Source organism: Hydractinia symbiolongicarpus, chromosome 14 (genome assembly GCF_029227915.1).
Source record: "Hydractinia symbiolongicarpus strain clone_291-10 chromosome 14, HSymV2.1, whole genome shotgun sequence".
Lineage (NCBI taxonomy): Eukaryota > Metazoa > Cnidaria > Hydrozoa > Anthoathecata > Hydractiniidae > Hydractinia > Hydractinia symbiolongicarpus.
In genome coordinates this window covers 15,207,852-15,225,309 of record NC_079888.1, presented here as the reverse complement: position 1 = coordinate 15,225,309, position 17,458 = coordinate 15,207,852, and the positions used below count along the sequence as shown (strand labels likewise).

The 17,458-nt window shown below is 34.3% G+C and overlaps 2 protein-coding genes across 2 annotated transcripts; both read right to left on the bottom strand.

Moving 5' to 3' along the window:
* Positions 1–3,160: 3,160 nt before the first annotated feature.
* LOC130625916 (beta-1,3-galactosyl-O-glycosyl-glycoprotein beta-1,6-N-acetylglucosaminyltransferase 3-like) lies at positions 3,161–7,178 on the bottom strand. Its single transcript, XM_057441042.1, has 2 exons — positions 5,793–7,178; positions 3,161–5,067 (listed from the first exon to the last, which is right to left on the bottom strand). The coding sequence occupies exon 2, from the start codon at positions 4,864–4,866 to the stop codon at positions 3,364–3,366; it is 1,503 nt and encodes a 500-aa protein (XP_057297025.1). The 5' UTR covers positions 4,867–5,067; positions 5,793–7,178; the 3' UTR covers positions 3,161–3,363.
* A 3,445-nt stretch (positions 7,179–10,623) lies between these two features.
* Positions 10,624–11,790, bottom strand: LOC130625220 (uncharacterized). The gene has a single exon (XM_057440280.1). The coding sequence runs from the start codon at positions 11,788–11,790 to the stop codon at positions 10,624–10,626; it is 1,167 nt and encodes a 388-aa protein (XP_057296263.1).
* Positions 11,791–17,458: the final 5,668 nt, after the last annotated feature.

Genomic DNA, 17,458 nt, shown 5'->3' with positions numbered 1-17,458 from the left:
AAAAAAACATATGTTTAACACCTATTCCTTGCACATAGCTGGCTCGGTTAGGAGAGCTGATATTTTGTTACGTTCATATGTGGCAAGCTGACCTCCTTTTGCGGGCTGAAAATAGTCACAAAAATCCGTTCATATATTTTATATGCCGGTCCAACGTAAATTTAAATTACAAGGAATTCTTCAAAAAATTGTGTTTTATGAAAAAGCTACAAATATATAATGATTATTTTGTCAAAGCAATGATAAATATTCAACAATAAAATATGATGATATTCTTCTGGAGTGCTTTTATATTTTATTGTTCCAATGCATATGTAATATTTTTTTCACCAATAGTTATAAATTGACAAAAAAGTTAAAACCTTTATTATTTTGGCATTTCTATACCGAAAAAAATAATGCTTTCTACAAATAAAATAATCTTCATCATGCTCAAAAATAAAGTGAGTCAGCCTCCCTGACTGGGCTGGCCCATTCATTTGGAAAATTTTCATCCCACCTAGCTGAAATCTCGGTAAAAACAAGCAAAATCTCAGCAAAGCGAGTTGGCTCGGTTGTCATATCATTGTTTATGGGTTATAATGTTTTACTATATGTCTTGAATTAATTTTTCAAATTTCTCATATATTTAACCTTTCTATTTTTGAGGATGACGTCATCGCTGACTTAATAACGTCATTCAATTTTTTTTATCCCAGTGATGTTCCATTGACTTAGTCAGCATGTTTCAATGCAATACCATGTTTCCTTCATCGTTTTTGGAGGGGGGATTCTCCTCAAAGGACTGAATAGGGTTAAAAGTTGCGCTAATTATGCGAAATTATCACATTATGACTGTGCATTGAGTATAATTATGATCACTAAATATTAAAATTTATGTAAAATGTTCAAAACGCGTCTAAGTGAACGGTCAGAAATTATTTTATATAACTATAGAAAAATACTCTTGACTTGTCAAAAATTAACCCCCATGCAGAGCATACTCATGACATCATGCATATTAGTAAATCTTCTTAGTCCAAATTCTAAAAAAGCAATCAAGAATTTTATAAATATATATTCAAATTCCTAGACCTTTCAAGCTCTTTCTTATGCAATTAACTTTATTTTTCGCAGAAGGTAACCTTTAAATTTTAAAATGTGCTGACCTTGCGTTGTAAGATGCTTTTATTGGTTATGTAATTATTTCATTTAGGTGTGTCCGTTATTAGGTGGTTACTAAGGTGTTAATAAGGAGATATATTGGTCATAGGGTTAAAACACAGACTAGATCTTGTCTTAACCCACTGACGTCATCAAATTAATTTTTTGCCTGGAATATGTATTTCAACTTTATACAAATATGCCAAGCTTTACTCAGGTTAATTACGTGCCCAAATTAAAATAATTTCCTTTAAAGTTGTTTTATGCGTTTCAAGTTTTAACTACAATCCTAAAAAAAGTTTATATATTCTTCCAATTATAACGATTTCATAAAAAATTTTAAAAGTAGTTTTGAGTTATGACATAAAATTTGGCATGCAAGTTCTACTAATGGATAATATAAGAACTCAGTATCATAGCCACGCAGCATAGCAGAGTTTTTAAACAGACCCGATGTCACCTTGATACTCAGTGATGATTTTACAGACCTAAACAGGTCTAAAATGAAGTCAAAAATGTCAACATTTGCCATTCCTAAAAATGACACCTTTTGTACTGTATTTACAGGAAATAGATATACAGAGGACTCTCCATAACTCGAAACCCTTAAACTCGAACTGCTCCTTAACTCGAACGAATTCGTAGTCCGCTGTACCTTAAATAAATTTGTTTTCGTTAGGCGAGGTTTGACCGTAACTTTCATTGAGGCACTTAACGAATTAAAATATTTACGAAATTAGGTAATTTGTTCTACCTTTTGCTAAGGAACTTAAGAATAACAATCATTTTTAGTATCGACCTCTTTAATTGAGTTTGGAATAATTAGGAAATTCGGGAATGGTCTGTAAGATACGTATACCAAAAAAAAAAGAATTTAATGATATTCTTTTCTCAATTTGTACCATTTTTCAAGGGCTTTGATGTAAGACACAAAATAAAGACTGCTGAAGTTGACAATTACAGATATGTCGATTTTGGTAGTCTTTTGAAGTTTCGTGTGCTTCCCGAAAATTTGCGAAGTTTTGCGAACTTGAGCAATAAAAATCTTTATCTCTATAATAATAGCCGTCGTCTGTCTGTCTCTGCACGGACCCCCCGCTGAGTTAGAAAATCGTGTTACGGAAACACGAACATCAAATGCGATATATTTTTATCCGCTTTGTTGCGACGGGTAAATATAAAGGACGGGCGAACCCGTGGATTTTTCCACGGGCAACGACTAGTTTAATAATATTGCACTAAATTTTGTAGAAATGTTTACGATGTAGGTTTAATCATTAAAATTTAACGTTCGCGAAATGCTTTATTGAGATCAATTTTAAGAAGGAAAAATGATCTCTGCATTATAGATTATCCTCTGTAGACAGGCGGGCGCTTTAAGAGGGTTGTGCTGCAAGAATCTCGTTTTTGTTGGATCTTATTTAAGTGCGACAGATTTTTGAATTGTTTTAAAACATCAGATAAAAATATTCTTGATTCAGAGAAAACAAATTTTTTCCAGGCAGTTGCCGCTTTTCTATCAACATTATGCGTAGAAATGTCCTGGTAGCCTTGCCCTGAAGTACATATGAAAAAATGATACGCTGAAACCATAATCCCAAACACAATACCGCAAACTTAAACATTTCCAGTTTACAGCCTTATTAATGCACAAATTTCAACTAAAAGGAATGATACTCGCAAGCTCGATATTTCATATTTGATTTAACATTCGTTCATTCTTAAGAAACCACATAAGACGCTCTGGTATTAAAATTATAGAAGAATTAAGAGAAGAAAGATTAGGCTTTTTGGTTGGTTTCTTATCAAAAATATGAACAATGCGTCATGCCGTGAAAATATTTTACGGGAGAAAAAAACATTTTTTATCTTTTCTCTCTGTTAAAAAAAATTATATTAAACAGAATCTCAGGTATTAGTATCAGGGGTCCGGGTCCTGGATTTCACCTGGGGCATCAGGTCTCTTTTCCCTTTCAAAATTTTGCCGCTTTTATTTAAATACAAAAGCAAAACAAGCTTTAATCGTTTATTTTGTTTATTCTTAATACTTTTAAGAAATAAAATTTAATTAATTCACCTAAAATTTTCGTAGCTTTTCCTAGCCAGAAAATCTGATTTGATTGATCATCTATATTTGATTAACTTCGTCCCCAGGCCTAGAGTCAGCGTATCATAGACATAAACGAGCTCTGGCTGAGATTATTATCTGATTAATTATTGTCACCCCAATTTTACAGTTGGCCAATCGTTTTCATCGTGATATGTGTCACTTAATATCGGTTGTTTTAAATGTTTCGTCAAACAATCGATAGAGACACGATCTACGCGATAATCAAACGATATTGCAAATAAATAGTCTTGTTCGATGAGCCAACGGAGATCTGCGGCACCGAATGTACAGACATGTCCTCGATACTGTCCGTGACATCTCTGCGCACCATCACTTTTCCACAAACTCAACATTAAATCACTAGGCGGTATCCGACTTACATTATCGTCCGTTCCCCGGTGTTTTTTTAGTTGAATTTCTTCATTACTCGGATCATACGGAAATCCGTCCGGAGCGTATTTATATCTATACAAAGTCGCATAATAAAAATCTTCCGGACTTTTAGTATCCTCCACCCAATCTAAAAATTTTTGAGCTGTGTTCGATTCTGTGATGTAGGTATAAAAATTTCTAGTGGAGATAAAATACATTCCTTTTCGAAAAATAATAAGATTATCCGGGGGTGGCGACTTTTGTATAGCTGTCCGGAGCAGTAAGGTCTCGCCTTCTGTTTCTTTTAGAACATGCACAAATCGAACTCGTCTCATAAAACGCTCGTTTGGTAATTCCCACGTCATGGAAGTCTCATAAGGTTTGGATCTAAGATATTTAACAATGAAAGTATTGTTACGTAACGGAAAGGAGGAACTCGGTAAGTTTATGCCATACTTCCACGGTACATTGCTTTTAAGAAGTTTTGAGAAACATCCGACCTCCGCCTTTAAATGGTTATATGTTTTCACTCGAATTGCAAAAATTTTTTCCGGTACCACAATATTCGGTATACATTCCGCTATTCGCTTGAAAATATTCATATATAATAAACCGAATTTTGCGTTTGGATGGACGCAGTATATATTGTCATGGTGATAAATACTAGCGAGCATGCGCAAAGATTGTTCAGCAGTTCGGTCTAAAGTGATTGTGTACGCAATAGGGTAGGAAGCAGGTCCAAAGTTCGGCGTTTTGTATTGGAAAATATTTTTCACTGGAAGACACGAATACTTGATCGCTTCCCATATATCTGACACATTAACATATTCGTAAAACTTTCGGTTTAATTTTCGGGCGAATCTTCGGCCTTGCCGGTATTTTTTATCATCAACGCTCACTAGATTACCACAACTTAGCATGCTTCCTTGATTTTGGTAGTTATTCGGATCCCACAGCTGATAAAGTAGACGACTTAGTCTATAGTTAGTATTCGGTATTTCTTTAATAAATCTCTTTCTTGTCGGTTTTCGTTTTAACGCTGTTATGTTTTCGTTAAGAACGAACAACTGCATGCGACGCTTAAGAAATGCTTTCCGATATTTGTTTACGATCTTTGTCTCGCTTGCCCGGGCTTTTTTACGTGTAGGCTGGATAAATCTGTTCTTGAAGTATGTGTCAATAAAAAGATAAACGAGAAACATGGTCAACATAACAAACGGCAGACGTAAATAGAATTTCATAATATCGATCGTTGGAAATAGTATTGCCAGTCAACATGTCACCATCCATCACAAACCATATTCTGTGTTTCTATGTTCCTATAGTTCTAATGTTACGTGCACGTACTTGAAGTCTTCAGAGAGAATGTCTCAATGCAATCCCGCGTACTTATAAAGGACACTGCAGTTATATGAATTTTAACTATTCAATATATGTGTCGTCTAAAAATAAAAAAGCAACACCAGTAAAGACACTCAAATTACAGTAGTTTTTCGCGCCAAAATAACGAAAAAATTTTTGGCTTTTTAAACATAACCAACATTCCATCTCATTAAAATTGACATAATATCCAGAGTTCATAAAAAGATATTTTATGGATTTTGAAACATTTCAGCGAGCTTTTTTATTATTTTTTGACTTTAACATACAAGCCTCCATATTTCAGTAATTCTTGAAAAAACATGATCATATAGACTAATAGAAATTTATATACGCACAAAAGGCAGAAGTCCTTTTTAATAGGTGATGATCTCAGCAACTCTTTTAAGATCAATTTGCTTGTTTCATGTTTGGTCTCCGTACCAAATTTCATAAGCATAACAGATGTACTTCGTTTAAAAGCCACAAATAAAATCCAGAATAGCTTCCAAGGATGAAACGGCTAAATATTCCCAAATAAGTTATATGTACTTGTAAAAATATGTTTTTCATAAAAAAGGACATATAATACTCTGGGTTATCCATCAACCTAAAATTGACTACAAAAGCCTAAAAGCCCAAGTTATCCTTGAAGTTAAATTTACCGGTCTTTATGAAAAAGTAATAAAGAGTATATAGAAAGACAAACACAATAAAAAGTTCAGTGATGTAGCTAGTAATTTAATACCTAGCTCAAAAACGGTATAGAAGCTTAAAGAAAGATTTGATTTCAGTTTTTGGAACCAACCTTAACAGTAGGCAATGAAATTACGTTTTTGGAGCGTGAGGGGTCGTCATCTCTTATTCTCTAACAACAATACTTTCGAGAAACATCTGAACTTGTCGATATATATAAAATATAAGAACCAACACGATGTAACCATGTCTTGCTAAGATGATTCTTTCGATTAGAAAACACATCATAAACTTCTTCGCTACCTCTCTTCTTTTAAAACACTACCAAGTATGCTCAATGTGAGATCTCACCTTAAACATGTTTACTGTAGCTATCGTTTACTTGAGCATAATCTTTCTGTTTCATACTTAGCCGTGGTCGCCTTCGGAATGCTTTGCGCCGTTGTTTAGTTTCCGCATCAGCGGCTACAATAGGAAGCAAGTATGCTCTAGTGCGCATGCTCTGATGCGGAAAGTGAGCAAATTATAGCTGCGTTAAAACCTATATGCAACCTCGATCCCGGGACATGTTGTTCCTTTTTGCATATCAGACAGCGAGACGAGCACGAAAAGCCGTGGAAACGAGGTTGACTTATGTGCTTACCAAAGGATTTACACAAATCAGCGGCCCCTGCTCAAAAGAATACCCTGCCGTAAACGGACACCCCGTGTTTGAAAAACTCCCCTATTTGCCAACCTTGATCCCATGGCTTTTTTTCTTTTTTTTAATATCAGGGAGTTATAAAAAAGAGACAAAGAGCCCGGGGTCGAGGTTGTCTTATTACTACGAAAGAGTGCTCGTAAAAAGAATTCATTAAAAGTTAGAACCGACACACAAGATGTCGCGTATTGCCTAATAGAAACAAATCAATTAAGCAAAAAGATTCTATTTGTTTCTTGTTTTAGGAGGAAAACAAAAATAATGATTAAAAAACAGCAGCAGCGTCAGATCTATCAATAAGCGCAGCGCTGATAAAAGACAAAAACTCCGGGAACGAGGTTGAGAAAACAGTTCATTAAGTAGCTACGGCTGATTAAGCTTTTCCCTTGATCTTAAAATTTCCAAAACTAATTGCTGCAAAACTCACCTTTTTGTATGCGGAGTTTCCCAATTTCAAGATTTTGGAAACAAATAATCCTTTCCGAAAATTTTATACAAATACAATTTATAGCTTCCTATAATTTTACTCTGCACCCACTGAATAATCAACATAGTTTTCCCCGCTTCTGTTGGTTATATTCGGGCGGTTTTAAAGGAAACAGCCCGTCGTTATCCTGTACAGTTAAAAAATATTACTAAGCAATTTTATTTTGTAGAACAAGTTCTGATAACAAGGTGTAGCTACCTAATTTCATTTAGCATAAGAATTATTAAGAAATTTTGTTGTAGCTAAACAGAATTTGGCTACTTTCACATTTTTACTCAAAAGCAAGAGCTAGCTAAATCGCCGCAGCCGCGAATACAAATAAATAATAATATACCAAGCTTAACGAAAACTTTACAAGAACAAGGAATAAATAAGACCACGGTCGTGGTCAAACTTTGTTGAAACAAGATAGAGCTAATTTCGAAGTTCGCCACCACAAGTAATTGCGTACTATTTCTGTATTTGATTTACGCATTTTGAATTTGGCAAAGTTCACTTGTTAATGTTTAGAGTGAACTTAAGACTTGCATCTTAGGTTATTTGGCTAAGCCCAAGTTCTTAAAATGTGCTAATTGTTGTTGACGTCAACATGACCATTTTTTACGAATTTCGGGGGCCATCGTCGGCTCCGACTTGGATTATTTCGGTGTGAGGAGGTACTTAGAGAATGTGCTTGACACTTTTGTCCATTTTTAAAAATAAGGTAAAACTGCCTTTGTCTCAATTTTTTCAAGATTGTAGCTATAGCTAGCTAGCAGCTTAACCAAAATGCCATTGAGCCTGATCGGAGCAAGTTTTCTACGTCAGCATGTTGAGACCGTGAAGAACTTGGATTAGTTATTACGTGAACGGTCAAAATAAAGCCAGTAAAAATGGGATCTGCCGGGTTTAAAAACAAAGCTGCAGTCTCGCTACTTGCGGTACAATTTTGCGTAACAGATATATACGGGCATTATAACATAGATTAAATGGAGTAGGAAGTAGAAAGGTTTAAATAATTGGAATCTGAGTACTACATTTGCTCTTGTTTGCATGGATATGAAATCATACATGAGAAAGGTTATCTGTGATTTACCTGTCTCTCCAGCTTGGACTGAGAGTATTCTTTCATACAATTATAACGAAATTACAGATAAAGGAACCTACCTACTGACAACTACAAACATAATTTTTACTAGTATTTATACATATCCGGGACATAAAATAAACTGACAAAGATAATTAGAACACTGTTCGGTCTTATCCTTTTACATATCAGTGAATGCTAAGTAATTTGTAATTCAACAAACATTTTATCGTAGTTACAGGCGGAGATGATGTGGTGGTAGTGTGTGGTGTTAGTGTGTGGTAGTAGTGTGTGGTGGTAGTGTGTGGTGGTAGTGTGGGGTGGTAATGTGTGGTGTTAATGTGTGGTGGTAGTGTGTGGTGGTGAATAATTAAACGGAACAGTATTTAACACCGTCTTACGTGTGGTATTTAAAAAAACATCTTTTAAATTATTATATAGCTTGCATTGAAGTATTTAACTTACGCTCTATTTCTTACTGACAAATCCGCGCTCGTCCAGATGAACAAAGAAAACTCATTAACTAAAAAAATACTTTGATGCCTGCCTTATCGTATCTCTAATATTTTGTGTCACAATCTTTTAAATTTGTCACCAGCAAAGATCTTACACCATGTATCGACGGGTTAACCCAAGCAATTAGAGGGAATTGGGGAGATTGCACATTGTGTAGGCCGTTAGATGTTGCAGGTAGTTGTTTGGTAGAGCGAGTAGAGCACAGGCCCTATTTGGGTCCGCGTAGCTGAAAGTGTGCATTAAATTTCATTTTAAATTCTCCACTTTTTTTTTTTAAAGTTTTAATCATTTTCAGTCTTTCATTGAGATTACCAAAAAGAAGTCAATAGGTCTGAAGATTCCCACCATTAGTAATATAATAAGACAAACCAGTCCAGGTTCAGATAACATGGAAAACCAAGGAAGATTGCAGAAGCGTTTCTTAATGGTCAGTTATTATAGTAACCAACCTATAATTTTAAACTGCAGTAGAATATCTGGATTTCATGTTATAAATTTGTGATTTTTTGTCACGTTCGGATTGAGCATGGGTAAGTTTGCATGTAAAATTATAGTCGTCCATAATGTAGTGGTAGCGCATTGGACTTGTAATCATAAGATTCCAGGTACGAGTCCCAACTCCGGCGAATTTTAAATGTAGTGTTGTCAGCCTATTAGTTGCCATCTACTGACCGCTAACCGGCTTGTGTGGCAGACAAGCAAGTTAGAGCAATGCTATACGTATCTCTGGAGGTAATGTAACTTAGTTACAGTCATAGGAAAGGAAGATCCAGCCGTTAGGATGGAATCCCGAAGGAGTTAAAACTTTTCGTTACGTACTCAATTACTTATCTAATTTTTATTAACTTATTTTAGCTCTAGAAAGTTCTGTTTCGTTGAAAATATTGCTACCGCCGAGTTTTTCTATTTTTTCTATTGAGAGTTAAGTAAAGAAAAAATCAAAAAATATGATTGCATAAAACTTTGTAGCGGGATATGTTTACAGTATGATTTTAAAAATTTCACATTTTATGATAAATTTTTTATCCATTTCCTATCATATGTTTTCTAAAAAAAAGTTAAGTTCAATAAAAAAGTTCAATATTTCATTAGTTGAGCAATTAAAATACTAATATTCGAATGTTCCAGTGTTTTAGTTGTTTGAAACTTATTTCCTGAAGATTTTTTAAAAACGCTGACGGTGGCTGTTTTGATAATAGTAGAATTAACACCAGACTTCTATTTAGTTCTTGTGTCTTAAGCTGTTTGAAGTGGATGCTGATTCGAAGGTAGTAGTTTGTTATTTATCGAAATTACAAATTCTGCTTAAACAGTAACAAGCTGTTAAACCTATTCTTGGAAAAAACAATTATTAACTATGCGCTAAGCCTATGCATGTTAAAATAAAAGCTACACCTGAAACAGATCAGTTCTACTCTTTTGGTCACGCATTGTTTAGTAAATCATACCTAAGATGTTTTATATTAATGTTTGGTGGGAGAAGGGTGCTAATAGCCTGCGTATATCCTAAGAAATGCAGGTGTTTTTGTTTAGGTGGGGTTAGAGATATTGAAGAAAAGTACTATAACTAGCCTTACTCCTATTAAAGCCTGCAACGTAAAGAACTAAATAGACAACACGGAAACGTGAAACTAAAAAACTTGAAAACTGAAAAAGTGAAGTAAAAAATTGCAATATCAAAAAAATCGAACCCTGAATGAATATCATAAAAATATTAGGACTGCTTTTTCCTCTAACCTTAATAGGAAGATCATCATAAAATTTTGCTCCCTTATAACACACAGACCATTTCCAAAGTCAAGCTTACATTTTGGTTGGTGAAATTACGTAGTATGTCAAAATACTCATATATTACTGACTTTCTGCTGCTAGAGGGAATGACAACGTCACCGAAAGCAAAAAAAATCAACTTAGTCCCTGGAGCTCAAGAGTTGTTCTTGAGCACAAAAAATCTCTTAAGCAGCGGTAACTTCGTATGCGACAGTAAAAGGTCTCGAGCTTTTTGCTCTTTGGCGGGAGATGCAGCTAGATGGAAAAAATATATCTGCGGAGTAACTCTTTGACTTCAGGGTTTCAAATGATTGATTTTGCCAAACTCGAAGCTGGTTTTTGGTATTATAGTTGTTTTAAAAACATATCCTTTCTGACGCTTCTGACTTGTTAATTCTGACGACTCATTTCTTGACGTGGTCTACAGAACAATGAGGCCAGCATTTGGATATGTCAGACTGCATAACACCAAGATTTTTATATTTAAATTCGTTGTCAGCTTTCTCCCATAAAGCTTTCATTTTTGTCAAGTTTGCAAAAAGATGTGTCTTTACTGGTACATACCAAGCTCTATCATTAGAACAATCTTCAGATGTCAGTTTTCTTGCATACATAATATCATCTTTTCCTTTCAGTCCATGCAATAAAAAGTCCTTACTCGACCAAATAAAGCCAGTAGTCCATGCGTCTCTGACAAATCCATGCGCTCTTCTGTATACATTGAATTTGTTAAACAACATGCGTCCATTCAAAGCTTCCTTGATGCAGCGAACAAAACTGAAATACAACACACTGTTGAAATAGATAGGATATCTTCTTTGGCAACTAGCAAAGTCCATGACGCCCGCAACACGACGCGAAAATTCCAAAACAAATTCCTTATTATCAGTTGTTTTTGGTTTTATCATGCGTTTAAAACATGCCATTAAAAAGTTATGGGCGTAGTTGGTATTTTTTACTATATAATGACCAGCTTGTATTTCACCAGAGTGAACTCTTTCTAACAGAAATATGTCAATTCCTGGCCTGATGTATTCTTCGAAACAATGATTTGGATTAACAACACCAGTGTCAGCATCCAAATGAACAATATAGTCATAATGATAAAGTAAATAAGCAATAAAGCAATGTCGCTTTTTCGTCAAAACTATATCTTTCTGTAAACATTGTTTTGGTACTATCCACCCACTTGTAGCTGTAAAATTACCATCAATCTCCTCTTGTATTTGATACAGATCGTAGCCTCTCAATTTTGCATAACATCTGACAGACTGTACCGCATTATTAACCACATTTTCAACGTATTTTCCAGCAGTAAAGACTGTGACTATTGCTATTTTACCGAACGTTGGATAGCAAAGTTGTTTTTGAAAAATTTGTGTTGGTAGATCTTCTGTGTTGTTTGGAATATGTGTAGTTGTTTGAAAATCGGATTTTACTTCTGTCGTCTGTTTGATTCTGACATCTGCTTTCCTGATAGAATAGATATGGGGGATAGCGTGGATTAAAAATACCAAGAAAATTGCATAAAGAAATACAATGATAACCACGAATACAACTTTCTTAGACATTTTTAATTATTTTAAAGTTCCCGCGCTTTTTAATGTCTGTGATAATTTAGCAACAACATCTATAAACTTATTTTTACTAATGAATAAACAACATATTTGCAATCATTTTAATTCTTCAGAATCAGATACATGCTCAACATGGTTTTGTTTTCTATTTTGTTGATCACAGTATTTAGGTATGATTTAATGTGAGTTTGCCATAGAATGGCATGCTCACTTTTACAATTATGATTTTGAAAGAAATGAAAAGATAGTGGCTAAAAATTCCAAAACATTGTTTAGAAAAGGGACATACCACAATTCCTCTTTTTAGCCCCCTCCCTTTATTTAGCCCCCATTCTAATAAGCCCGCCCTCCAGAGACTCTATTATTTGTATTATTATATTATTTACTTTGCCCCCTCCCTTTATTTGCTCCCCCCTCTATTAAGGCCCCCTTCTGAAACCTCCAGTATTTAATAAGCCTCCTGGGAGCTAAAAAGAGGAATTACAGTACCTGTGCACAGTATTCTTTATTGATCTTTATTGATCTTTGTTGATTGTTGTGAATACTCAACCATAACAACTACAATCTTTAACCCGTATTAGACCGGGGGTGGGGTGGGGGCACAAATTGCCCGCGGTCTCTTTGACTAGGCGTAACTTTGGTTACACATGTGATTAAGTGCTAAAATTTTGTGACTATTCCTAACTTTTATAAGGGGTTCTAATAAAAAAAATATTTTTTGGAAAATTTTGTACTTTGCTGGCGGTATTGCATTTTTTAGACGAGGGTAAATTTTTTGGAATTTTGAAAACCGTTGACGTTCCTGTACGGATGTTATAAGATGTTGTTTTGGGTATATAAGTACTTATTACATGTATGTTGGTTACTAAGTGGTAACCAAGGTGTTGCTATGGTGATATATGGTTACTAGGGACAAAAAGCAGACCAGCTTTGAAGGAAATATCGATCCAGCAAATTGACGTCATTTCGGATCCCAATGACGTCATTATATTGTTTTCCTTACCTTGATTATCTTTAATGCCATGTTCTACAGATCTGCCAAGTTTAATGTCATGAGCATCAATATTTCAGGTAGAACGGGTCTTTTTATCTTTATCATTAAAATAAGAAATTTTCTTGCCGAAATGACGTCATTTTTTTATCCCAATGAGGTCATTAGAATTACTTTTTTCATGTGAAACACATATTTTGGTATTCATTCCACAAATCTACCAAGAATCAAGGCCGTATCATTAATAACACGCGAGCAATTAAATCGTACGAAAAAATTGGGAAAATGACCATTTTGACGTGTGTGACGACTATGCTTTAGCCTCTCTCCCCGAGTTGATTTTATATCATCTCTCAGATGATATAAAATTGATTTTTTAATCAAAGAGCAAATAATGTCTTTCATGGAAAAAAAACTTTCTGTGCACTTATCTGCTTACAGGAAAAACTATAGCACGAATCACGTATTGATATGCCTATTAGAGGATTGGAAAAAAAAACTGGATCTGAATTATGTGGTTGGTTCAATATTAATGGACTTATCAAAAGCTTTTGACTGTGTCCCCCACGATCTACTTATAGCCAAACTTCATGCTTACGGTTTTGATGTAAAATCACTTGAGTATATTCTATCGTATCTTACAAACAGAGAACAATCCACACGAGTAAATGCGGAGTATAGTATATTTGAATTAATTTTGTCAGGTGTGCCTCAGGGTTCTGTGTTGGGCCCAATTATTTTTAATATATTTATGAATGATTTATTTTATTTTATTGTAAATAGTGACCTACATAATTACGCAGACGACAATACGATATCGGCTTATTCAAACACTATTAAAACTCTCATTAAGACTTTAGAAAGGGAATCCGAAATTGCCCTTTCCTGGTTAAATAATAACAAAATGATAGCAAATCCAAACAAATTTCATTCGATCCTTCTATCAAGAGCCAAAATTGATAACTCGAAGCTTGAAATAAACATCGGCGATAGAGTCATACAATCAGAAAGGTCCGTAAAACTTTTAGGAGTAACAATTGATGATAAATTAAATTTCAACTTGCACATTAGTAATCTTTGTCGAAAAGCTTCAGCCCAGCTGAATGCATTATTTAGATTTAAAAATGTACTATCTTTGCAAACAAGATCTATTTTAGCACAAAGCTTCGTGTATGCAAATTTTAATTATTGTCCCTTAGTTTGGCATTTCTCTTCTTCGAAATCTCTTTTGAAAATTGAAAAACTCCACAACAGGGCTTTAAGTTTTATTCATGATGACCCTAGAATAGTTGATTGCCTCCCAAATAAACATTATATGGAATTACTAAGGCACAGATATTTATGCATAGAAATATTTAAAATTCGGAGAAACATCAGTCCTTCTTTCATGAAAGATATTTTCCTTTTTGAGGAAACTGATAGGCCAGTAAGAAGTCAAAACATGAACAACCTAAAAACCATCAGTGTAAAAACAAGCACCTTTGGTCTAAACAGTTTGCGATGTTTAGCCCCAAAAGTTTGGAATAAACTTCCTTTTCAAACGAAGAGTTGCGAAGATCTAGTTAAATTTAAGCAAATGATTAAAAAATGGAATGGCTCTCACTGTTCATGTACAGAGTGTCGGCAATTGATTCCATAACTTGCGTAATCAATACGAAAATGGGAGAGGGTGAATGTTTACCTTTTATTTATTATTTATTCATTATTTATTTATTATAGTTTTCATCTAAATTGTAAATGTATAAAAATATTTGGTCGGTTTTGATTAGTTTTTTGCAAAATATTTTTTTTTTAAGAACTATTGTATATAATAACCGACGGTAAATAAATTAAATCAATCAATCAATCATTATGCTACTGCGCAACCTAGTCAGCAGTTCTTACGTAGAGGTGGAGGGTTCAACTTCACGTATCCCTGTATTACTAAAGCATTTATCGGGGGGTCCGCGCGGAGACAGACAAAATGCGGCTATTATTAAAGAGATAGCCAAGATTTTTGGCCAACTGCTGTGACACCAATTTGACGTACTTCGGTGAGTGTTAATAAAAGTAGGAAGAACAAAACCAAGAAAACTTAAAGCTAGCTGAACATGAGTTGCGCACCGTAATGCTAAAAATTAAACTGAAAAGTATTATAAATTTTATATAAAAGTACTACTCGCACCATTGAAATGAGCTTATAAAGGCTTTAAAAATGTGAAATTTACTTATAACATTATTATGACTATTAATACCCAGGATAGCCTTTCCAGTTCTTATTGGTGCTGTTATCAATAAGGGGAGTGAAGGTCCTGAGGAAAGTTGTGCAACCATAGTAGCTCAACAGATATTTTATGCAAGTTAGGTGCAATTTCTTGACAAAAATTAGTTACATTTTCTGAGCAAATAACATAGTATGCTCACCAACTTTCCTATTCAATTGATAAAAATCGTGCGCAAAATGAGTTAACGTCGCTTCATCTTATGCTTCTGCAACAGCTTCAATAAGGGATCTAGTTCTCCACTTTCCTCCAATATTTGCCAAAGACAATCGCTTTTTCGCCAGTTTGGATTTAAAACATTTTCTATTTCTAAATAACCTTTACTTGAATACGAACCTGGTTGGCTTACGTAGGAAATGTTCCCAAAGCTTGTCTTTCTCAGCATGTAAATAAGATCGTCTTCATCCATATAGACCTGTCTCAAAAAGGCATTTGCTTTTGGTGCTAGAGATGGAGAAAAAAAAGCATCGACATTTTGCCGAAAAAAATGATCAATTACTAAAACACCACCCGGCTTTAACACTCTGTAAGCTTCTACTATCGCTTTTTCTGCATTATTGTAGTTAGAAACATTTTTTTCTTCCTTTGAAGGATCCAGATGATGGAGAACCTGTATGAAGGTACAAGCATCAAATGTTTCATCAGCAAACGGAATGTGAGGCAGTTGATTTCCACTTCCACAACTCTGTCTTTATACTTGGACATTTTTGACTTTTCTTTTTCAAACATTACAGCTCTTGCATTTAATAAAGTTAATTTTCCAATGCCATTTTCAATGAACGCATTTAGTCACTTTTTGCCGAGAAAGTCACTAATAAAGAATAATTGTATAAAAGTGATAAAAATTGGCAACAAGAAAGAAAAAACGGCAAAAAGATGGCCGGAAAAAGGTCCGAAAAAAAGTTAGGTCGAAAAAAAAATGTCAGCAAAAAAGTTTGGTCGGTAATGAAAAGTCGGCAAAAATTTTAGTCGGCAAAAAATATTAGTCACCTAGCCAAAATTTAGTCACTTTTTTTTTACCGATAAGGTAGCTTAACCATTCCTATTTCATTTTAAAGAATCTGGAGCCCAGTCATTTTAATTTGTATAAAAACAATGGAGAGGTGAAAATCTTGACCCATATGATAATTTAAACAAAAAAATTAAAAAAGAAAGTCTAAATAAGTTCATTTTATTTAAATCGCGTTGGCCAAGTTCGTAAATAAAACAAATTTTGTAGTTTCTAATATTTTAACTTATAGTTCAAATCATCATGAGAGAAAAGATTTTATTCTCTGATGATGACTTGAACTAATTAAGAGGTTACTAAATAAATACAAACTCGCTTCGCTTTTATTGTTTACTTGGTAGAATAAATATCCGCGGATGTGTGCCGCCTATTTTTATTTTATAACCTGTGTGTTGACCAAACTACATTGAATACTCCTGTCAAAATGCAAATACCGTTTACTTGACGATAAGAAAAAATCTATATAAAACCTTATGATGTTCACTGTTGGTGACGAGAAAACCAATAGATAATGAAGTTTACAAGTTGTACACGGTAAAGTTATTTTTGGATTTAAGAAAAACAAAAAGATCAGATTAAATACATCTTTAATTTAAACTTTGAATCAGTGTGTGATGAAACAAGTCAAGTAATTTATTTCAAAATAAATTCATTTGACTTGTCTTAATACGTCATCAGCATAAACATGCGGGGTGTGGTTTTAGGGGAACATTTCATTTCGATAATATTTTTTTGTGATTCTTTTATACACCATCAGTTAGTTTTGTTTTAACCAACAGTTTATCGCTGGATTTTTTTCTCTTCTCTATTACCAGAATATATACAAACGTCTATCATTATCTATATTCAATAAATTGAGTGAAATGCTTCGAATAATAACCGTACTCCTTCTGTCTGTTTGTGTGATATATAAAGGACGGGCGACATAATCCATCGGTACTCCTACGTTGAATATAGAGTTTATAAAACCCATTTGAAGGTTTCTGCAAGGTAGCCCACAACGATTTAACCAGTTAATTTCAAATGCTGCGTTAGAGCATTCTACGACAAAGCCTTACACCGTTTCTTGTCTTAACTTAAACATGAGATACCATTATTATAAATTCACGATTTCATTTCGGAAAGTCACCAGTCTGTGAGTCTATCTAAAAATTTTTCGCTCATGTATAAATCTAAATAAACTTTCAAGCCATGTCTCTCATCAAGATTCTTTTCACAAATACCATTTCTTCGTCTTACTTTCAAACGTTCAAAATTTCTCGCAACGCTTTTATCCTTCTCGTTTTCTTCAACCTTTCGTGCCTTCGTGTCGGCGGCTTGCGTACTCGTAATCTTGCTTTCGCTTTTACGCGTTTGTAAGTTCGCATTGGTTAAACGACGAATTAGAGAAAACGTTCTCGA

What these genes read in the sequence shown, in the direction of transcription:
- LOC130625220 (XM_057440280.1), bottom strand. Translation starts at nt 11,790, where the DNA reads ATGTCTAAGAAAGTTGTATTCGTGGTTATCATTGTATTTCTTTATGCA.
- LOC130625916 (XM_057441042.1), bottom strand. Translation starts at nt 4,866, where the DNA reads ATGAAATTCTATTTACGTCTGCCGTTTGTTATGTTGACCATGTTTCTC.